We start from the raw sequence: 24,188 nt of genomic DNA, 5'->3' as shown, positions 1-24,188 counted from the left end.
ATAAACGATGTTGGAGAAATAAATAACAATTGGTGGGGGGGTTAGATCTATACCTTGCAACAAACACTGGAATGAATTCCAAAGAGGTCAGAGATCTAAATGTAAAAAAAAAAAATGATTACCATAAAAGTACTACAAGAAAACATGAGTGAATTTCTAATAGGAATTCTCACAGTCTGGGAATCAGAAAAGCTTTTCTAAGACAACTGGAATCTGGAAGCAATAAAAGAAGAGACAGATATATCTGATTATGTGAAAACAAAAACCTTCTGCATGGCAAAACAAGAACTTGCATGGCAAAAGATACAAACTCAAAGAAAAAGGGCACATATCTCTAAATTATATAAAGAGTTCTAAAAAAAAATCAAGAAAAAAGGGACCAAAAACCATTAGGAAAAAAAGCATCAAAAACACAAACACATAATTCGCAGAAAAAAAAGGCAAGTATTTCCTAAGTATATGAAAACGTACTCAACATCATTCATAAGAGACATGTAAATTAAAATCACACAGAGATATCAATTCCCATCTATCAGACTAGCAAAAATTCAACAGGTAGGCAACATACTCTGTTGGTACGATTTTGGAGAAACAGGTATTGTCATTTCTGCTGGTGGAATTAAATGATATAACTTCTATGGAGGGTGATGTGGCAATATCCAACAAAATCACATATGCATTTATTCTTTTACTCTGCAATTCCACGTCTACAAATCTACAAAGATACAATGCCAAAAATAAAAAATGAATATGCACAAGGTTATTCATTACAGCACTATTTGTAACAGAAAAAGCTTGTATATAACTTAACAAAATGAGGAAGACATCTATATACTTGTGATGGTCAATTTATGTGTCAACTTGACTGGGCTACGGGGTGCCTAAATATCTGGTCAAACATTCTGGGTATTTCTGTCAGGATATTTCTGGATGAGACTAACATTTAAATGGGTAGACTGAGTAAAGCAGATTGTCCTTTTTAATGAGGGTAGGCTGTATCCCATCACTTGAAGGTCTGCATAAAACAAAAAAGCTGACCCTCCCCAGAGTATGAGAGATTCTTCTTGCCTGACTGCCTTTGAACTGGAACACTGAATTTTTCCTGCCTTTGGACTCAAACTGAAACAGCAGCTCTTCCTGGGTCTCGAGCCTGCTGGCCTCAGGATAGGAATTACACCATTGTTTTGGTTCTCCTGGGTCTCTGGCGTGTCAACTCATCCTGCAGATCTTGGGACTTGTCAGCCTTCACAAACACATGAGCCAATTCTCTGGAGAACCCTGATTAATACAATATCAAATAGAATGATCTCCATGACATAATATTAAGTAAAAATGAAATGTACAAAAGAGAGTATATGACATGTACCACCTGAAGAGATAAGACAGGGTGGATACATGTATATACGTTGTATGAATTTGCTTATTTCTGCAAAAAGGAGAAACAAGAAACACATGAAGAAAATGGAAGGGAGCCTATTCTGAGTATACCTTTTTGTAAAGTTTTGACTTTTGAACCATGTAAATGCCTTATATTCCCCCAGATTAAAAGAAAATAAGAAAAAAGCCCATAAAACAAAGTAAAGTGAAACTAACTGCATAGTAAATTGGTAACATAACCATACACAAAAGAATTGTTTCAAATAACTTTTAAACACAGTATTCTGACCCTTAGTGAAATATGTTCTAAAGATGAAAGAACTAACTGCAGAGAAATCTTAAACTTCACTCAGTTTATTGTTAGAAGCAGAATTGGTACTGTAATTGTGAAACCATTTTATATGAACTATAGAACAAAGCAAATATGTTGATGTTATTCCAAACTAAGTCCTTCAGAGTAACAGAAGAGATAATATACAAATATAAAACAAAGAAGTTAGGCAAAAAACCTGTAATGTTACATTTGAATAGTAAATATCAATTATGAATTTATATATTCATATTTTCTGTTCAGTGAAAAATTCTGTTTTTTCTGTTCAGTGAAAAATTCTAGGAGAAAGGACACCCTAGAAGCATATCTAGTGCCCAGATCTTAATTTCTATTTCTCACTACAAGAAACTAAGGCTCCTTGATTGTAGATCTTGACTGGGAAGGTAAAGCTTATCTTGTAGTAGATAGCAAGAAGTGCTCAAAGGTGATGTCAGAACCAAGAAGCCAGCTTTGAAGAGGCTCCCACTGGCTAAATACGGATTAATTTGAACACAAACACACACTCACACACAAATCAAAGACTGACGGAAAAAGTGAATCCAGGAGCCTACAGTGATATTCCAAAAACAGACAAAACCCACCAAAACCAAACCAACCAACCAAACAATAACAACAAAACCACAACTCACTTGTCACAATTGGAACTGACTATTACACCAACTCCTTACTCTGAAAATTGCTAATTAAACAGAAAGAATTACATGTATATGTTTATTTTTACCTAGCCTTTCCAGAAAACATGTAATCATTTCCTGTTCATAAGGGAAAGTTTTTATTTACAGAAGAATGACCACTAATAAATGCAAGGAATGATACAATTAAAAAAATCATTTTACCACCCCAAATTTATTTAATAAATGGAGTAAACCTGTTAGTTGAAAGATTGTTGGGAGACAGGATTGATCCACAAGGCAAAAATGTCACTCTACGTATGACTTGCTAATTATAAAAGGAAAACATAAGTTTACAATGGAAGGATCTAGTATTTACCACCTTAACCCAATGGCAAAATTTATCGTCTCTAATAGTGGAATAACCTGACAATAAGAACTTGCTAACGTGATGCAATGTGAAGTATGCAGTTTCACCTAATAAATATTTTGGCAAAAATCTGGGACCTGAATCAACACTTTAGACTCAACGTTCAGTTTATAAGAAATAAAGGAGACTAAGGAAGTAGTTAAATGGCACCATGATAAAACAATCAAATAAATCCAAAACAAAGACACAAAGCTAGTTTTGGATTAGGATACAGATAATCACAACAGACCCCTGGTTGTGCTATAACTAGGAAAAGAAAAAAACCTACACAATCTAAAAAATAATGTATTAAAAAGAAATCAAGAGAACTGAGTATGCAAAGAGGTCTAATGGAAGGGATCACAGGCACTTTGTGCATTTGCTGAAAAGGAGCATGAGTGGTGAAGGATCAAGCCTTCCAAGGTGGAGGAATTTTGTTCAATTAAAGGAAAAGCAGCAGAGCTTTCAATGGCTGCTTAGAATGGAGTGACACACTGGAAACTTTAAGAAACCCAAATGCAGAGATTGTTCTCCTCATTCTCCTGCCTTCCCCCATAGGTCTTTTTTCAAGTAAGAAAAAGGTGGGGTGGGGGGGGGAGCACTGGAGACTTGGAGTGGGACTAAAAAAGCAAAGACAATTCTCTGCACTCTTCCACGGGCTTAGGTCCCAGAGTCCTGCTACAGGTTGGTACCTGTAATATACACAGAACAGGACTCACTCTCAAGGCATTTGAAGCCAGATGTGAACTGAAACTATCTAAAGTGGTAATCCAGCTTCAACCTAGCCTAACTCCTGATGAGATCAAAGTGTTCAATCTCTTATCCCAGCTGCCTATCAGAGAAAAAACCATGACATCTCTGGGAAAATAATATTTACCCCAGTCTCTTCTAAACATAATGCCAAGTATATATGGGTTGGCCAAAAAGTTCGTTCGGGTTTTTCTGTAAGCTGTTACAGAAAAACCCGAACAAACTTTTTTGGCCAACCCAGTGTATTTTTTAAAATTACCAGACATACAATGAAGCAGAAAAAAATGATCCATAACCAAAAGAAAAAACAGCCAAAAGAAACAGAACCACAGATTAATTTTATGTTCGAATAAGCTGACAAGAACTTAAAATAACTATTATAAATTTTTTTAATAGAGAAAAATATTAACTGAATAGATGAAAATACGAAGAACTTCAATAGAAAAATGAAATCTTTAAAGAAGAGCCAAATTATTATAGAAAAATTCAGTAAAATGATATCTTGGAAACATCTCTTTTGGTAACTGATAGAAGGCCAAAAAGAAAAATCAGTAAGGATACATAGAATATTTGAACAATGCTACTAATCACCTCGAACCAACAATCACAAAATACAGAATGTGGTATATTTTACAAATCAACTGACATTTCTCTAAAAACAATGTTAGGGAAAACAAAAACAATAACCTAAAAAATTTAACCACCAAAGCACAAGCCTTGATTTAGGGGAAAAAAATTATAAAGCATGTTATGGGGACAATTACAAAAATCTGAATTTTATGAACTAGATATTTTAGGAAATTACTGTTAATTGTCTTAATGTGTTTATAGTATTGTGGTTATGTAGGAGATGGAGATGAAATGTCATGTCATCTGCAATTTACTTTCAAATGGTTCAGGAAATAGTGTGTTTATATGTTCCTCTGTGTGGAGAGTTAGAAAAGGCAAATTCTTTTATTAAACATACAACTATAACTTTATATTGTGTTTTGTTTCTAATTTAAATACTTCATATTACAAATAAAATTTTACTAATTTTTAGAAGGAAATCTTATGTATAATTCTTCAAGCTAAACAGTCAACAAAATCTCAGCAAGGTAATGTCAGTAAGACTTATTTCACATATCAAATTCCTCTAAAGTTTTAAGTATAACTACTGGAAGCGAACTTTTGTCAAACCCCTTTTAAAGCTGATTTTAGCTTTTCAGAGTGACACTGCTCTCTTAGAATTGTCAACAGAGAAAGGAAATACATATAACCCAAGTTAGAACTACAGATAACTCATTTCAAAATTCAATATTGCTTTGAAGCCTTTTTTCCCAACCTAGTTTTAAGTTTAAAGTAAAGACACTATAAAACTTCTCTTGGGATTACTTTCCATAGTAAAATCTTTTTACCATATTTTGCCACTGTTCTTTTTCAGCAGTTTGACCTAAATTCTTATTAATGTTCTTTTTCAGCAGTTTGACCTAAAAATGACCTCTTTCAGAACACATGTAGATACAAAAACTATTGATAAAAACACAAATCTGAGGAAAAAGAAAGAAGGGTGAAGTGTGAGGCATATTCATTATTCAAGTGGAAGGTACAAGCAAATGCTCCTATGAGAATACCACATGTCAAAGTGGTATTTGAAATAAAGTCTGAAAGCTTGCCTGATGTATTGGAATACTAATTTAAAAGCAGTGCTGCTAAGAGCAAAGAATGTTGGTCTTAAATAGTGATGGTACTGACTTCCTGATTGGATTACATTATTACTTTGTGTCACAAGGGAAATATGTGGCTCAGTAGTATACCTCAATTTGCATTTCTTAGCTTGAAGGAGAAATGTATACTCCGTAGAACAGTCACATTTATAACCATTTTTTCTAGAAAAAGAAAAAACAAAACAAAACAAAAAAAACCCAAACATTTTAACCCCAAGCATCTCATTTCTTATTATTCTGGCTCCTTCCTTTAGTTCCTCAACTCCACAATTCTTTGGCTCCACAATCCATTGATAATACCAATCTTTTGACTGTTCCTCACCTACCTCACATTTTCAGCTCACTTCTTACATATCACCATAATCACCACCATGTATACATCACCATCTCCCCTGCTCCTCTCTTAAGTTCATTATATTCATTTGAGCATTAATCCTACCACACCGTCTGTCCATTCACTCTCTCCTTCTCCAAGAAAACTGTTTCACTATAACTTTGTGCCTTGATTACTGTAGCAGCTTCCTAACTGGTTTCCTTACTAACATACTTGCCTTTTCTATAGTCTACCTTAACACTACAATTAGTTCTTAAAAATCCTTGACACATTTCAAAAGATTAATAAGATCCTGTTACTTCTTCTTCTTAAAACATTTAATGATTTCGCATCTCATGCAGAATAAAGGCCAATGTCTTCACAATGGTCCACAAGATCCTACAAAATCTAGCTGTTTGTTATCTTATTTTCTATCACTCTCCTCTTCTCATTCTGTTCTAGCCACACTGGTCTCCTTGATGTTTCTGAAACATGCCAGCAAGCTCCTGTCTCAAGGCCTCTGGACTTGTTAAGGCTTGCTCTCTTACTTCCTTCATGTCTTTTACACATCACTTTAGTGAGGCCTTCTCTATCTACCCTATTTAAAATGGTTTTATTCCTCCTTGCTTTATTTTTCTCACAGCACTTGCCATTATCTGACCTAGTGTATATTTAACTTATGTATTGTTTCTTGCTTCTAACCCTCACTAGCATGTAAGTTCAATGAGAGCAAGGATTTTATCTGCTTGGTTGAGTGCTATACTCACAGTGCCTATGATGTGACAGGTACACAGTAGACAATCATTAAAATTATTTATTAAATGAATAAATAAAAGAACGAAATAAAATACATATTTTTCTCTGGATTATTTGTTGAATAAATGAAATAGGCACTATTACATAACTTTTAAATGAAATCAAAACAGAAACTTTGAATAAAAAATAATTGAAATGAAATATAAACCTAAAGTTACCATAAACTTATTGTCCAAGCAGAAAGATAATGTTTTGTTTTCTGGGAATTGATTTTTAAATTCAGTCAATATACAAATTCATTCTTATTATTTTACCACTTGAGAGAAATGATCAGCAGTATTCCATTTTCTGATTTTTTTTTTTTTTTTTTTTTTTTTTTGCGGTACACGGGCCTCTCACTGTTGTGGCCTCTCCTGTTGCAGAGCACAGGCTCCGGATGCGCAGGCTCAGCGGCCATGGCTCACGGGCCCAGCCGCTCCACAGCATGTGTGATCTTCCCGGACCGGGGCACAAACCCGTGTCCCCTGCATCGGCAGGCGGACTCTCAACCACTGTGCCACCAGTGATGGTGGCCACCACTGATGTTTTTAAAATTAGAAGCTCTGCTATGAGAAAATAAACATTATCCAAAGTCAATGTAAGTGCTGGAATACCCTGAATCACATATAAAAATTCAGGATTTGGAAACTTTTAAGATGTTTTCAGCTTTAAAGAATGGAAAGTATTCATTTTTACTTGAATCCAAATATAATTATCTAAAGAAATTTCTATACTATAACTTACTAATGATGAGTCAAGTGCTAAATCTCATATTTTAAATGTACCAATGCTTAATTAAACATATTAAATGTATTTAAAGTTATACGTTTAAAAAGTTGAAACAAAGAAATTTAAGTTATATCAAAGAAAAACATTTTGATTAAAAAAGGGTGAATGAAATAAACATAGAGAAAGTGAGGCAACGGGGAGAAGCTATTTAAAAGACATCATCTGTTTTAAACCATTTCTATTTTGGTACGATGAATCATATACGGCATTACTTAGGCTTAAGAATTTAAATAATACATTAGAAACCAAAAATGTTAGTTCATAAAAACACTCACCTACAACACCATTCAATACGACCTTCGCCCTCACAAGTTTTTGCCCAATGATTATCTGCCAAATTTTTCATTGCAACAGCATATTCACAAAGTGTTTCCTCATCCTCACAATGTTCTCGCCAGATCTTATCAAAATCTCCCACTAAAAACAAGGAAAAAAATAAATTAAGTTGACTTAAAATACGTCAGGCTCTTAAAAGGTTTCAGCATAATTACAATTATTTAAAGATGAATAAAAGCAAACTCATGAAGTAAAATTCCATGAAGTTTAAACTTCATAATTTTCAAAGTTCCTTTATGCAAATGGATTCATCATTTTAACCATGATGATTTGATAACCAAATAAATTTTACCATTTTAAACAGATGGATTTGTGAAGCTGAATAAAACTAATAAATATAAGTAGACATATACAAGTTATCAATTTATAAACCAAAAACATCCTGGTAGGGGACAAGTATGGCTGGGCATTCAAACATTAATTGTCCTGCTACCATTGGGCAATATGACCTTTTAGCAACAGAGAAGCCACTTAATCCTTCTTCTTGTCTGTTATTTTCTTGGATCTCTACAAATTTATCAGTTTTCTATATTAAAAGGGGTTGATAAGTGAGATGGCAACATAAATTAGCATGCAAGTTAAATGGTTGTGTATTGATACACTTGGAGACTTGCTGTAGGCATACTACACTTAAAAAATTATAATCCTAGGGCTTCCCTGGTGGCGCAGTGGTTGGGGGTCCGCCTGCCGATGCAGGGGGCGCAGGTTCGTGCCCCGGTCCGGGAGGATCCCGCGTGTCACGGAGCGGCTGGGCCCGTGAGCCATGGCCGCTGAGCCTGTGCGTCCGGGGCCTGTGCTCCGCGGCGGGAGAGACCACAGCAGTGAGAGGCCCGCGTACCACAAAAAAAAATATTATAATCCTAGTGCAAAAACGTTGCGTGCGCCCGGGGCCTGTGCTCCGCGGCGGGAGAGACCACAGCAGTGAGAGGCCCGCGTACCACAAAAAAAAATATTATAATCCTAGTGCAAAAACGTTGCTAGAGAAATTACCTTGGAAGCCTCTCCAAAGTTTTGAGTCTCTATAAGATGAATAAAAATTATAAGCTGACTACATTATCTGGCCACAGCATTACTTCCAGCTACTACCGTTTTTCTTTTTTAATTAGATCAGTCATCACATTTAATTTGAAAAATCAATGTGAGTTCTGATAAAGAAAGGTATGAATATGCCACAGCCAAATAAATAAATAACATTTACGTAATTGTAAAGGTAAAAGAGTAAACAAAAATTATCAAGTTGGCTTTAATCAATGTTCTTAGACATAATTTAGCTTCTCTTGCCACATGTTCAAATATAGGCAATTGTTTAGTGACAGAATAAACTTAAAAACATAAACACAACAACCAAATTTGGGGATGATAATTATATTCAAGTTCTTTCCCCAGGTGAGACAATTAGATTCCAGTATTTAAGAGTTGGGTTTTTTTTAACAGAAAAGGAATTATAATAGTTCAAATTTAACAACACTTACCTACTCAAAATTTGAAAAACTTTACTGGTTATTTTAAGCACTTAGCCCAGCACGTACTGAGCTGAAAACCAAACTATTAGCCTTCTAGTTTGACCAATACCAGAAAGAGCAATAAGGGTACAAACATGCCCTCACACACACACACACTGCTCAGTTAAGATGAATACGTATCAGTCTCAGCCTTGGTCTGAATATTGACTTTAAACCCCAAAAGGATGAAAAGCTTTTTCTGTTTTCATGGTTATGTTCTTAAACAATAATATTTTCATTAATCACTAATATTTGTATAGTGACAGGGCTCTCAATTTGTTATACAGCAGGTTGGCAATAACTGTCCACTGAAAACAAGCAGGCAAACAAATTTTTCTACATTCTCAAAGAAAAACCCCTCAGTTTTAGTAACATCTTTCAGATGTAGCTATTTATCAAGTATCTAAGTAGGACTACAGGAAGTAAAGTCTTTGAAACAAATATTTTGATTAATGATACTTTAATACACCTATGATGTTCATAAGACTATTCCTGACTTTACTCATCGGACTTGATGTCAAATGATTCATAAGGTACTGTATTATTTTAAAGGTGCTTTATCTTTTTTTGAGATGGATATCATCAACTCTAAAAGGCCCTTTGTTTGAATATGTAAGTTTCACTGTCTTATGTAAAGTACATATTATAAATAAACACATAAATTTACTACATTTTCTGGTAATATTAGTCATTCAAACAAAAGTTCTATGATCAAATACGTTTGGGAAAAGCTATGTTTAACATACTTCAACAGATTTCCTTTTTTTTAAGACTTCTTAGTTTAGATTCTACAGAAGGTACAACTTAAGACAAGGACCTGGGTTCAAGTAGTCTATTTAGGAGGGAACCCTATGAAACAGGAGTGAGGGAGTGGGGAGAACAAGTTAAGGGAGGAGAAAATGCTAATACAGGGGTGCATTACTGAGGCTGCTGCTGTGGGCAACACAGAAGCATACAGAAAGCCTCTGGAATTGTATACCTAAAGGATGGGAGGCTGGAGCATTTATCTATCAGTTACTATCCCCCATTAACTGAGGGTTGTTAACAACCTGTACCTCTAGTCTACACTTACGCACTGAAAAAGGGGATGCCCTCAGTGGGCTCCATCAGTGTGGGAAGAAGGTGAAAAGTAGAAAAGAAAGCAACACACATTTAAAATGGGACTCGGTCGGGGCCGAATGCCTCTGAGCTCACAGTCTTTGTCCACCACACCCAAGGACCAATGGTATGCTATGTGAGCGGCCAAAGGCATCTACTATAAATTCTCAGAGTCCTTACTATGACATTGTATACTGTGAAACTCAATTTACTCTAGAATTATTCTACTAGTTATGAGATACAAAGACGACTTTATATATATATGGAAACCTATTGCCCTTCAGCTTTTTAGACGACCTCTAGTTTCTCACACTCAAAATTCTCTTTAAATACTTCAATTTTTTATGTAGTTTTAAGGCTTACTATCTGCTCTACTAAAGTTTTGAAGAAGGATTCACATTTTGTCTGTAAGCCTATCAAACTGATTGCAAACTTCAATTTAATGTTTTCACTAACATTTAAGAGTCTCCAGACTCTCTAAATATGCTGATACTGAGATTAATGTGATTAATAAAATCAGTACACTTAATATATAATTGAAACTAAATGCAATTGTACATACTTTTCATTCCTTCAACAGATTTGCTGGAAAAATACTCTAGGTCAAACACCACAGAGAATAATAAAGTTAACGAGCAAGCACTGGCATCAAAGGAAGGGGAGAAGATGTATTAAAATGTGGTATCTGCTCTAATAGAGATATGAACCTGACATATTCACTATGGTCCATGTAAGCCATTCTGGACCCAGAACTTTTAAATCATGTATTTATTCAACAAAAAGTATCAAACCCCAACTACTAGGTATACACTATATTATATGTCTGGTGGTTACAAAGTTGAACAAAAAATATAGTTAGCCTTCAGAAATTCCACTTTCCAGAATACCCTTGAAAGGTTATTTTTAAACTAAATAAATTTATGAAAAACAGAATGGGAAAATTCCGTTTTTTTCATAACAGCCCATTATTTGTTTTTACAGTATTCAAAATAATGCTATTTACCTTTTAATCACTGTATTTTCAAAATAATTTATGATTTGGGTTCTAAAAGTCAAAAAAAGTTAAAGTTCACCAGTGCCCAGTATACAAATTCAAAACTCTGCTGCTAACTTGGTCAAACTGCATATGCAAAAAAAAATGTTAAAACTCAATTCTGAGGATTTTTTGGTTGTTGTTATCTTTTAGTTAGTAGGTCAACCAATATTTAAAAGACTGTCTTATTTAAAAGGAAATACTTTTTCATTATCGAAAGGTAAATCAAGAACTAAGAACTTCCTGAGGTCTGCATCAAAGATCTACTCAACAGAACAAGAAATGCTTAAGTATTAAAGTTCAATCAATCAGAGATCTCAATAAATTAATAATTAGCTTTATAATGATTTTTATATATTGGTATTTGTGATGACTCAAAATCATTGTGATCAGTAATCTATTTTCTTACTTATTTCTTACAGGCATCCTATAAAAATATGAATGTATCTTAGTTAAAAAGAGAGACAGAGAGAGAAAAGGGGGGAGCGGGGAAGGGAAGAGAAGGGAATGGAGAGAAGGAGAGGAAAATCTCTAATTAATGCATACATTCGACTTTGCCCTAACACAGAGAAATCTGGGCAATTAAAAAATTATATTTAGAAAGCACAATTAAATATATATATGTCCTGCAGCCTAACTTGAAATTAATAGTTAATAAACATTTTATAGTCAGACTAAAATAATAAATCTAGAGAAGAAATCAGTATTCATTTGTTCAAATACATCGTTTTAAGATCAACTTAAAGCTCTGCCAGGTCTTAAAGTCACCTGATGGTCTCATAAAATTCTAGAATGAAGTTCACATTAATATGACTTCTATTCATTATATTCTCTTTACATTTAAATTTTTAAAAACACTAATTAAAAAATTAATTAATAATTCAAAACACAAGTGATGCTAACTTAAAGTTGCCAAACCAAATTCAGTATGGAAATCGGATGAACCAAATTATTCTGAAGCTTGGTCCTACTGTCAGGATAATACCATAATTATTGACTAAACTCACCTTCACAAACATATGCAACAACTAAAGAATAAATATGTTACTTCCTATGAAAAGACAATAACTAGGAAAAAATAGCACATTCATTAGTTGATTAAAAAGACAAAGTTCTATGGAATCTAAGAAGGAAAAAAAAAAAAACCAAATAGCAAGCTCATAGATACAGAGAACAGACTGGTAATTGCCAAAGGCAGAGGGTAGGGGAGTGGGCAAAATAGGTGAATGGGGTCAAAAGGTACAAACTTCCAGCTATGAAATAAATACGTCACAGAGCTGGTAAAAAAAAAAAAAGAGTTCCATTTTTAAGAATTTTGTGATTCGTTTAAGATACTACTTCGACTGCAGCTGTCTTTGTAAGAACCAAGTATAACAGGAGTTATTTATTGTTGCTCAAGAACAGCTGTATTAAAGGTCCAAACTCAGGTGAACCAATGGAATCTCTAAACTGTCTCTTTAGAATGGATACTATTCTTCCTTTTTGAATTAACCTCTCTCATGCCATCTGGTATAGCAAATTTCTTTCCTTCAAAACATAACTGAATTCCCATATTCTTCAAGAGGGTTTACCTGCCTCCCATTTGATCATCTTACAATTCCCCCCATATGCATTTGCCATCCTTATAGTACTCTGTCACTTGTTTATATAAAGAGTTTTCTATTAAAACCAGGTGTGATTTTTCCCATTAGAAAGTATAAATTGAAAGGCAAAGACTACTTTTGATTTATAACTTATATAAGCTATAGAAGTTAATCATGGTGCCCCACTAATGGGGGAGAAAATATTTAAATTTTCACCGTGCTCAAAAATTATAAGAAACACCAAAAATTACAAATTAAATAGTTGCTAGAGTAAAATTCAAATTGCAGTTCATAACTGTCAATAGATCATAGTGATGAATAAGCAGTAAAATTTGAATACTTCAAACAGTGTTCTCAAAACATTAGTTACGAGACGTTTAGGAAACCAATAGGTTCAAAGTCAATTTTCTGGAGATGATCTCCACTGTTTTAAGCTAATTTATCATTTTTTTTTCACTTCACATTATTGTCAAAAAAAAACACACCAAACTTGCAAGTGGAAATGCAATCACATCTATTAAATTCTTTGATTATATATAGTACATGGGTCTTTTTGGAAAATCTGTAAGGTTAAGAAGAAATTATTGGTAACACATTACATAGATAAAGAATTACCTGTAAATGAATAAAATGAATAAGAGGTGCTAAGGTTCATGCATTTTTACATGCTGGGACCATGTGATGTTTAGAAGTACATTAGAAATAATATTATTTTTTCAGTAACTCTATTCTGATTCTCAGTATAAAAAGACAGAATATAAAGCACAGAAGATAAGACATTCATCAAGTGTAAATCTGAGGCCAATTTAAGATAAGAATAGTATATCATTCTTGTCAGTTTAGCCTTGTGAGTCACGATACCAAAGATTAAAATTGCACTATTGTGGTCCTTAAATGGCGTACAATGCGATGGAGAAGGTATCACATGATTCCATGTATATAAAATTCTAAAATATGAAAACAAATCTACAGGGACAAGAGATCAGTGGGACCAAGAGTAGAGTGAGAATGACTGCAAAGGAGCACGAGGAAATTTGGGGGGCAACAGAAATGTTCTGTGTCTTGATTGTGGTAAAAGAATATAGGGTGTATACATCTGTCAAACCCAGTGAATTATATACCTTAACTGTGTGTTGTTTATTGTATATAAATTGTACCTCAATAAATTTCATTTTAAAATATGACGTGCTGTGAACACAGCAAAACTTACAAAATAAAAACTGTATTTCATTAAATTTAAGGGTCATCAGATACTCTGAAAACAAAAACAAGGAGTTATCTTGAGTATCACACACGTCTTAAACTTGTAGAAATTCAGAAAATTTTCACTTTTACTTAGGTATATTACCAAATAGATGACCAGATTACCAAATTCAAGTTCAGAGAACATTTAAAGGTCATTTTCTCTAATATGAGTAAGCAGAGAAACTCATGACCAAGTGGAAACAAGTCCAGCAGCCATTCCAAGACATTAAAACACAGTGATCAGGACAAGATTGTCTCACGAACATAGTTAAACCACATACAGACCAGCCTTCTCAGTATTCTTGAGCATCTGATATAGTGACACACATAGAGGTGGGACAAAAAATCCAAGATGTTTGGTGTTGAAGCCGCTCCTGAGAATCAAACGAACCACCTTAAAACCTGCATCTTACACCTAACGTGTTGCGACTAGTCATTTCTCTGATAAGGGGGAAAACCCAGTATTCTCATGTGCTAAAAAGGTTGGACCTTCCACATAAAAAGTTAAAAATACAAAAAGCAAAGGGGGTCAAGAAAAAAAAGAAAAGAAAAGAAAAAACACTACAGCAATCCTAATACTGAAGAAAGACACTATAGAACAGTCTAGATAGAAATTCCAGAAACCATTCAATCTTCAATGCCCTTAATGCATCCAGGTGGTAGCTACAGATACACCTTTTTTCTTTTTTTTTTTTTTTTTTTTTTGCGGTACGCGGGCCTCTCACTGTTGTGGCCTCTCCCGTTGCGGAGCACAGGCTCCTTACGCGCAGGCTCAGCGGCCATGGCTCACGGGCCCAGCCGCTCCGCGGCATGTGGGATCTTCCCGGACAGGGGCACGAACCCGTGTCTCCTGCATCGGCAGGCGGACTCTCAACCACTGCGCCACCAGGGAAGCCCCTGATACACGTTTTATTTTTAAAATTATGTATTTAACAGAAGTAATGCTTCCTATGTGCCAGATACTGTTTTAAGTACTTTACAAATATTAATTCATTTAATTCTAACCAACCCATTGAGGCAGATATTTTACTTTACAGATAAGGAAATTGAAGTATAGAGAGATTAAGTAACCTTCTCAAGGGTACACATCAAACCTGCAGTCAAGTGCCAAAGTCCATGCTCATAACCGCTATACCACCTTGCCTCTCTTTATGAGTTTTTAATTTATGAACTTTCATGGATATGAACAAAGCTTTGCACTAAAGCAAAGTACACTGACTCTACTAGCCACAAATGGTCTTTTGTCAGTCAAATGCAGTTATTTACTAACTGCAACTGCATTATTTGTTAGATTTCTGGCAGTGATTTCAACTTTGGCTGCACACTGGAATCACCCAGAAGTTTCATTTAATTAGTCTGAAGTGGGAACTGGTCATTTATTTCACTGCTCCCCAAATGAATCCACTGTGCAGCCATGGCTTAAAGCCATGGGTCTATGGAAAGACTGTAAACTCAAAAGTCTGGTGAAATAATACACAGAGCAATTGAGACTTGGGGCAAACTGAAGAGTCAAATTTAATCAAAAAACAAAACACTGCATAGATAAAAGTTCATATTTATAAACATAGTTTGGCCCATGGTGCATCTTCTGTGCATGGAGCACTCTCTTATAAACATATTTATGATAAAAACAGTTAATTGAAATGTAAAACTTTGAACACATCTTGTACAAGAGATGGAAAAGAATCAAGAAAAGTTAGAATCAATGGCATCAGTATCTGTTATTCCCCTGTGAAACAACTTTACCGAAATGTGTACCACCACACAGATCTCTTGTTTAGTGTAAGCAAAGGACTTATGGAGAAAGTTTTGGGACTTAAATTTTTATATAAATGGGAATAGGAATTTCTATATAAGTAAAGCAATTTCTGTATAAATGAGAATAGGGGATACTCAGATGTCCCTCTAAAGGCATCGGGTCCTAAAATAACCCTTGCAATGAGCATCAATATATCTACATTTAAAGCACAATAAATCAGTACAGTTTAGATCAGTGGTTCGCAGATGTTTGGATTTTAAAACGAGTACAATTTTCACCTCCAAAATTTAGGCAATTGATATTGGGGTTGCAAATTTTGTGTGTGAAATTATATAATATATATACACATACACAAAATTATCATCTTCTAATACCAACACACACAGAGACACATTATGCCACACACAATACCCCATTAGTTCTCATTTTCTGAGAACAAAAATTTTTTTTATCTATATTTGCCACTATTTACAGTTTTTGTTTTGTTTTGTTTTTGCGGTACGCGGGCCTCTCACTGCTGTGGCCTCTCCCGTTGTGGAGCCTGTGCTTCGGACGTGCAGGCTCAGCGGCCATGGCTCACGGGCCCAGCCGCTCCGCGGCACGTGGGATCTTCCCAGACCAGGGCACAAACCCGTGTCCCCTGCATTGGCAGGCGGATTCTCAACCACTGCGCCACCAGGGAAGCCCTACAGTTTTTTTTAATAAAAAATGGAATGATACTAATAATCATAATTTGGACCATTTTCAAAAGGTTAATCTACTCACTTAAAAAGATATGACCATAAATTCATTACAAAAAATCTGTATCCAAAGTTAAAATTTTAAAGTTATGAATAGGGCTTCCCTGGTGGCGCAGTGGTTGAGAGTCCGCCTGCCGATGCAGGGGACACGGGTTCATGCCCCGGTCTGGGAAGATCCCATGTGCCGCGGAGCGGCTGGGCCCGTGAGCCCTGGCCGCTGAGCCTGCGCGTCCGGAGCCTGTGCTCCGCACGGGAGAGGCCACAACAGTGAGAGGCCCGCGTACCGCAAAAACAATTAAAAAAAATAATAATAAAAGTTATGAATACAAAAAGATTAGACTCAAACTATAAGGAAATATGTATATCAGCTTCTTTCTTTTGTGTGTGTGTGTGTGTGTGTGTGTGTGTGTGTGTGTGTGTGTGCCTTACATCTACAAGGCAAGGTGCTAGATACTAGGGATACAAAGATAAAAGGCAGAGTCCTACTCAAGTAACTAAATTCAGTGAGAAAGACAAGTGAACTGGTCCTTACATCTACAAGGCAAGGTGCTAGATACTAGGGATACAAAGATAAAAGGCAGAGTCCTACTCAAGTAACTAAATTCAGTGAGAAAGACAAGTGAACTGGTAAGTGATAACTATTATAAAAGCAAGGCAATTGTGCCATGGGAGCATGTGGTAGAATGGGCAGTACTTATGTAAAATTGGACACTACTGGTATCTTCCAAGGATCTGTCCTCAGTTATACATTACCATCACTCCATTGGGTCATTCATCTGCCCTCAAAGCTGCAACTTCAAGAGAGAGCTTCCAATCTTTCACTTCCAAGGGATACATTCCAAACTAAATCATTACCACTATCCCTATGACAAGCCAACCTGCCTGTCTACTCTTTTCTCCCTGCTCCCACCTCAACACAGACATTTCCAAACTGGATGGAAATGGCTATTTATATTTTTCCAGGCAAGAAATCTTGGCATCATCATTGACTCTTTTCCCCTTTACTTTCACTAAAACTGCTCACTCTGACTTTGACTTATGTTTGACTATTTGACTTATCTTTCTCTATTTTCATGATCACTATTGTTATTTATGCTATTATTCACCTTTAAAAAATAGATTAGTGTAAGAGTCTCCTAGCTGATCTACTTTCTTCTAGATTCCTTCCTACTCCAATCTATAGTACTTTAGCTAGGTGTTCCTCAACCCTTTTGTCCACTGTATAATCTATGGAGCTTTTAAATAATACAGATGCCTGTGTTCCACAAAGTTTCAGAGATGATACTGATGTGGAATCAAGGCTAATATCACTGCATTTGTTGTTATATTTTTTCCCACAAAACAATCAAAGGATCTATACCAATACTTTTTAGTTTTACCGTATCTTTTGAAATACAGAAAATTCCTAAAAAGATACAAAGATGACTAGAAATAACAAAATCAAATAGTTAATATATTATGTGTACCTCACTGAGCTGTTTATCAATGTTCCCTTTATCTTTTAGTGTTACTAATTATTAAACTCTTTTCATGTTTTTCCCCCTGCTAGAATGGCAGTTTAAACTCTCCTAGGGCAAAGTTAACAAGCATTTCGGTGGACACTTTTCACCTTATTTTGTTGATTGAGCAAAGATTCTACCACAAAAACCAGCATTTTCAGATTCTATATCAGAATCAGAAAAGACCATGTAAAGAAAAAAAGAGTAAAACTTCACTTGATAAAAAAGTAAAACAAGGAGAACCTGTGAAAAGTGCCTCGGGGTCATGGAGTTGGTCAGTATTTTGAAACAGTTTTGAAAGCCACCGAAAGGAAAAAAAAATTAGAAAATTTCAATTAAAAACACATAGTCTGTTATCCTAATTTTAAAAACAATTTCAAAACTTTGTTTCGGGAAGAATTCTAACGATACATTTATTCTTTCATTTTTAGACCTTTTGGTTTTAGTTTAAAATTATTTCTAATTCAAAGGTTTTTTCCTTCCCCCCTACAATTCTCATTTTAGATGTATGCTAAAGAAAACTCAATCACAAATATATTTTTCAGCTTATCCTAAACTGCTATTCTAGCTCACCCTTTGTCTCAAATAAGGAAGAATAATTTCAATAATCAATAAGAATTAAACATCTAAACTAGGCTATTTAGTAGTTGACTCTTAAAATGCTGCTCACAGCTGTTAACCTTTGTAACACAATGTTTTCCAGACTTAGTCTTCAGAACCAACCTACTGTGTTCTCCTTTTCTGTTTCAGTATCAGTAATCTGTCTTACTTACTCTAACTACTTTTATAATATTATCATTGCTACTAATAAGATATTTTTAAATGTAGAAAAGTATAATAAAGATCTCCCATTAAACCATGACTTTGAGAATATCACTGTTAACAGGTTAACGTGCATTTTTATTTTTGTCTGATTGATAACCTACACGGGTTTATGTGACAAACTTGTTTAACCTGTTTTGGCATATAGAATAAGTAAATTCAGAGACTTAATTAAGTTGATGAAAATTGCTAAAGTAAAGACATTCACAAAGGGCTTCCCTGGTGGTGCAGTGGTTGAGAGTCCACCTGCCGATGCAGGGGGCGCGGGATCGTGCCCCGGTCCGGGAAGATCCCACATGCCGCGGAGCGGCTGGGCCCGTGAGCCATGGCCGCTGAGCCTGCGCGTCCGGAGCCTGTGCTCCGCAACGGGAGAGGCCACAACAGTGAGAGGCCCCCGTACCGCAAAAAAAAAAAAAAAAAAAAGACATTCACAAGATAAGTTAAAAAATCAAAACTAAGGAATGGGGATCATACTTTTATTCCTAACAGCTGTAGCCTTTACATTTTCTTGTAGTTTTTACACGGATACTTTCAGTTAAAAAAGAGATGCCAAGCATAATAACAATCATTACAGGAATAAGATTATGTGACTAGGATTATGGAAAAAAAATCATATAAAGTCAACTGAAAATACACACGGCTCTACTTCAGCTCTCAATTAGATATGTACTTATCAGGCAGATTTGATTAAACAATGACTCCCTGTTCCAAACTCCCTGTTTGGAAAGAAAAACTAGCTGTTTCTTATTTAAAAGCTGTCTCCAATCCTATGATATATTTTAAAATATTTCTGGATTATATCAAGGCCATTATTTTGAAAATTCTGTATAGCAAATACAGAAAACACCTATATCTGCAAGCATATTTCCATTTATATAAACTCAGTCTAAAAGACTGTCCCTTATCTATAAATGGCTGACACCAGAAACACCGCTTCTCATCACCATTGCTAAACATTTCCCTACCATTTCCTTTTGGTAACTACTTCAGATATCAGCACTGCCTGGAACACTGATGTTTATCTCCAGTTCTCACTTTACTCTTATACAGATAGGGAAAGGATCTCTAAGTGGTGACACAGGACAGGCAGTAAAATGGAGCAGAGAGGGGAAAAGTGGTAAAAGAGTGCATTAAACTTACCTGCTAGACTTTACAATCCTATCCACTACCCCCTACCCCAAGCCTGCTCACTGCCACAACAAGCATCAGTTTGGACAAATGGACTGGGAAGGATGGAGAGAAACCTTTTTCTACCACATCAGAAAAATCTTATTTTCAATCTTATTCTTGCTTCATGTTCGATTCCACTCCCAGAGATAAGGAAAGGGAAAACTATATTATCCAACCCTACACTCATTATCCAGGTCTCACTCCTGTCTTTACTATCCAGTGAATGTTTTGCCTCCTTCTTTATTCTACCCCAACTGATTTCCTTCTTTGCCATAGCTCCCTAAGAAACCCACACCTCACATAGCCCTAACTCGCAAACCATACCTATCCCATGGGTTGCCCCATTCCCGTCAGTTTACATCCTCTTACCCAACACAAATTCTAGGGCTACTTCCTGCGTCCCATTTTCCCTACCACTCCAACAACATTTGGAGACACCATTAGGCTTTGAATTGGAAAGAAAAACAGATTATTCCTATAAAATATGTTCTGTGCTAATGATAAACTATCCAAACTTCAAGCAAGTTATTTTACTATTTTTAGGATTCAGCTCACTCATGTGTAAAAAAAGGAAGGAAGTAGTTTAGATTATCAGTCCAAAATCTGGCTGACCAATTTCCAAGCACCACTGATAGGGATTCTGAAACTGTACATCTGAGGTGGAACGGAGTAATTTTCTAAAAGGCACCCATATAAGTCTACTGTTTATCCATGCTTGGGAATCACTGATAAATGCTAAAGTTCCTTCTAGTTTAACATTCCAAGATTCTAAGCTGGAATTTTCACTGCATTTTCTGACAGGAATATTGTTATAAAAGGAGTAAAGTTTCCATAGTATTGGTGATACAGTGCAGGCATGTTACTGTAACCTGACCTAGAACCTAAGCACCATTTATATTATTATTTTATAACCAGAGATGACTTTGCAAATGATATTATAACGATACTAAGACCTCAAAGGAAAGCACTAAAAATTACTTCTTTGGTATTATTATGTGCATAATCAGACTTTTTCACAGATGGCTTTTTCATGGATTTTTGTCAAATCACAACTAAGATTTGACCTACAGGTCAGAAATAAAGGTAGAAAGGGCATGCTCTTTAGAATCTTTTACTTTGCTAGTTCACTGATGGGGCTTTGTATATCATTAGAGTAAAGCCTAGAGAAGTCTAGATCACTGGTGGAATTCAGGGCATTAAAACGCCTAAAAAACAGTCTCATTCATATGTTTACAGACTGCCAGGACTTTACCTGCCCTAAAGCACACTAGATCATTCACTTATGCACTACATGTATTCTAGCTCTCATAACTTCCAAATACTAATTCTCATTATAAACAAGTGTTCCCTTGGTTAATATTCAGGCTTAAAGACATGCTTCAACATGTGAGAACTAAGCAAATATAAACAGCTCTTGAAGACATGATGACACATTAGTAGTATATTAAGTGGAATCCATTTATGAATAAGTTAATAATGAATAATAATTATAAAAAGGTAAAAATGGAAATTATATGCCACCCATTTTTCTTTAAAAAGATGTACTTGCTTAAGTTTATGCAAAATAGCATGATAAATTAAAGTGTGTCCGTTTTATTTGCTCATTTCTCCAAACAACACAAGAACCTACACTGAAAGCCATTATGTAAGTGCACTCTCTGAATATCAAGAATGATGCAACGATTGCTATGGTAACTACTCATTTTATTGAGTAAAAAGCATTCTTTTTTGCTTTTTTAAAAGCATTCTTTTAAAAAACAAATTTCAACATCTCAGTATGCCCGATAAGTCTCTTTCTATAACTACCTATTAAACAATAACTATAGGCTAGCTTTGAGGACTATTTAAGCAGCTATTTTAAAAATCGAGGCTTGAGTTGCCAAGGGGAAAACACTCTGAATTTAAAGTTTGAAAAATGAAACACATGACCTACACTCAAGAGAACAAAAGACACTTAGTTTTAACCTTCCAGAGTAATTGAAAAGTGTTTGTAACTCGAAAGTAACATGATCTTACCTATCTGTTCCTTCACTGTCATAATTTTGCTTCTAATCCTAACTTAACTAAGTATAAGACTGCCAACTTTTGTTTGCAATTAAGCTAAAGACAGAAGAAAGTTATCCCTCGTTTTGATCTTTAGAAGAAATGTCTCCTGAGCACATGAAAAAACTGGGAATTTTCACTGTTAGTTTCTTATAAAATAGCTCTGCAAAAAAGCCTATATTTTAAAATACCAAGGATAACTGTAGATCCCAACTATAAACCTTCCTCAGGCCCAAGCAAAAGCTACTATGGCTTCTTCCTTTGCTCAAGACCTTCCATAAGAGGGGTTCCCAGCGACGGCCGGCTTCACCAGGATCTGTATCCTTAGGAGGCTTGGTAGTCACGGATTAGTAAAATCTAAACAGTATTTTGAGAACCTGCCCCAGATCTCTTCCTCTCCCGCCTAAATAAACCCTAAGATGCAGCATTTGAAGAATGGGGGGGAGGATGGAACCCCTCCCTCTTTTAACAAGGTAAAGTCTAGTCAGCTCTAAGGCCTGCTGACTTAGCAGCCCTGGAAGCCAACGCGAGGAAGCTCCGGCCCGGGCTAAAGCCGCAGGAATTAGGTACTAGGAAGGGGGTCTGACGGGGCAGCAAATCAAACAGGCTGATCAGGCGCGAGGCAGCGAAGGGTAACTCGGGCTTCTTTCAGTTCGTCTTTCTCGAATGGATTCTACCTGCCTTCGTGTTTTAGCTTCATGTCTCTCGCAGCGAGCGACCTCCACCTCCTGTGTGAGGATCTACGTGCTTGTGTGTGTGGTGACAACAATCTCAGCACCCCGGCTGGGGACAGGGGATGGGGGAGGTGGGCACTCGGCTACTCCACAGGCCTGGAACTCTCCTGAAGGGCCCTCTTAGAAAAGGGGGCGGGAGGAGCACGCCTGACGCCGACCGAGTACTCGACCGAGAAGGGGGCGTCCGGACCTGGGAGAGCGGCCCTAGCAGGGGCTGACGTGCAGCTCCTTCAGGTTGTAATGGTGGCCCCTTGGGGGGAGGGGAGCGGTTGACAAGGGGCTGGGGGCGACGAGGCCTCCCCTTCCCCCCGCTCAGCTCGCTGTTTACCTTCCCGGTACTTCTTGCGGAGCCGCCGGTGGACGCTCTTTACCACCCCGGAGAGCTTCTCCTGCTCCAGCTTCCGCTCCTGCTCCCTGGGCGGCGGAATGCTCGGGGGCCTGGCCCCGTGCCCGCGAGCAGCGCTTCGGCCGCCGGCCCCCGGCTCCATATCGCTGCCGCCGCCGCCGCCCCTCGGGCCCCCGCAGCCGCCCGCCTGACGGAGGAGGTGGGGAAGGAGGCAGCAGCGGAGGCAGCAGCGGGAGGAGGCAGAGGACCTGGAGCGACGGCCTAGGAGGTGGCCACTTACCCAAACGCACAAGCTGATTGGTGGACTCTGGAGGGCTGGGCGGAAACGGAAAAGGCCAAGGGCCAATGGACGGAGAGCGCCAGGGACGCACCCGCTTGTTTGGGAAGGCGAGCAGCTGAAGGAGGCGGAGCTTGCAGGCTGGAGTTGCCGAGGCGGTAGGAGCGCCGGGCCAGACTGCTGCTCCTCTCCCCTCCGCTCCGGGGATCCTGTGCGCAGGCGCTGTGGTGAGGCCACGGAGTCGCGCTGTGAGCCACGCGCTTGCGCGTCTGAGCTTGCTTAAGTTGGGCATCTTTCTACCGCCCAGCATTCTTTCGTCTTCTAGCTATTTCCCCTTTTGCGAGTTATATTTTGGTGTGTTGCAGCCAGGGTCCTCTACCTGAGCCCCCACTGCACCTTGTCGGTTGTAGGTTCCCTTTAGCTGCGTAGCCCTGAGAAGCGCTTTAGAGGTGACTTGACAGCACTAGAATTTTACACTTTAAGGAACCCAGGCATGGATGCTTTGGTGGGCGCAAGGAGAGGTCTGGCTGCCAAGTACTGGCTTAATTCACGGGCCAACAATGGGTAATGCCTCTAGTGCTAGTGCTGGGCGAAAAACACAGAACTTGGGGAGAGGAGAGGGCCAATAAAAACAATATAAGATGGAAGAGGGGAAAGGAAAGATGGGGAATCCACCACAGATGCCCTCAAGAACTTTTGCGGGTGTCAGAGAAAGCCTGCCTTTGTCTAATTTGCGTCAGAACTCTGAGCGCTTTTAAAGTTGGCTTGGGTGACCTCCCGCCTTTTAATTGGTAGGTTAATCTATGCGAACGCCTAAGTGGGTTTGGCAACCTGTTCTACCTCCCTCCTCTTCCATCTTCTCATGGGAAGCTTATGGGGAATATGGTTACTGACTTCTGCCCCAGAAAGGTGGAACGCTG

At 37.2% G+C, this 24,188-nt stretch overlaps 1 protein-coding gene across 1 annotated transcript in view; it reads right to left on the bottom strand.

Moving 5' to 3' along the window:
• SAMTOR (S-adenosylmethionine sensor upstream of mTORC1) overlaps nucleotides 1–23,203 on the bottom strand; it is a 94,719-nt gene extending 71,516 nt beyond the window's left edge. The window contains exons 1-2 of the mRNA XM_024129882.3: nucleotides 22,974–23,203; nucleotides 7,357–7,498 (exon numbers count right to left, since the gene is read on the bottom strand). Of these exons, the coding sequence (XP_023985650.1) occupies nucleotides 7,357–7,498; nucleotides 22,974–23,133 (302 nt within the window). The 5' untranslated portion in view covers nucleotides 23,134–23,203. The remainder of the gene's footprint in view (nucleotides 1–7,356; nucleotides 7,499–22,973) is intronic.
• Nucleotides 23,204–24,188: the final 985 nt, after the last annotated feature.

This window comes from Physeter macrocephalus, chromosome 5 (genome assembly GCF_002837175.3).
Source record: "Physeter macrocephalus isolate SW-GA chromosome 5, ASM283717v5, whole genome shotgun sequence".
Lineage (NCBI taxonomy): Eukaryota > Metazoa > Chordata > Mammalia > Artiodactyla > Physeteridae > Physeter > Physeter macrocephalus.
Note: the sequence above shows the minus strand (reverse complement) of the source record. Positions and strands in the feature narration are given on the sequence as shown.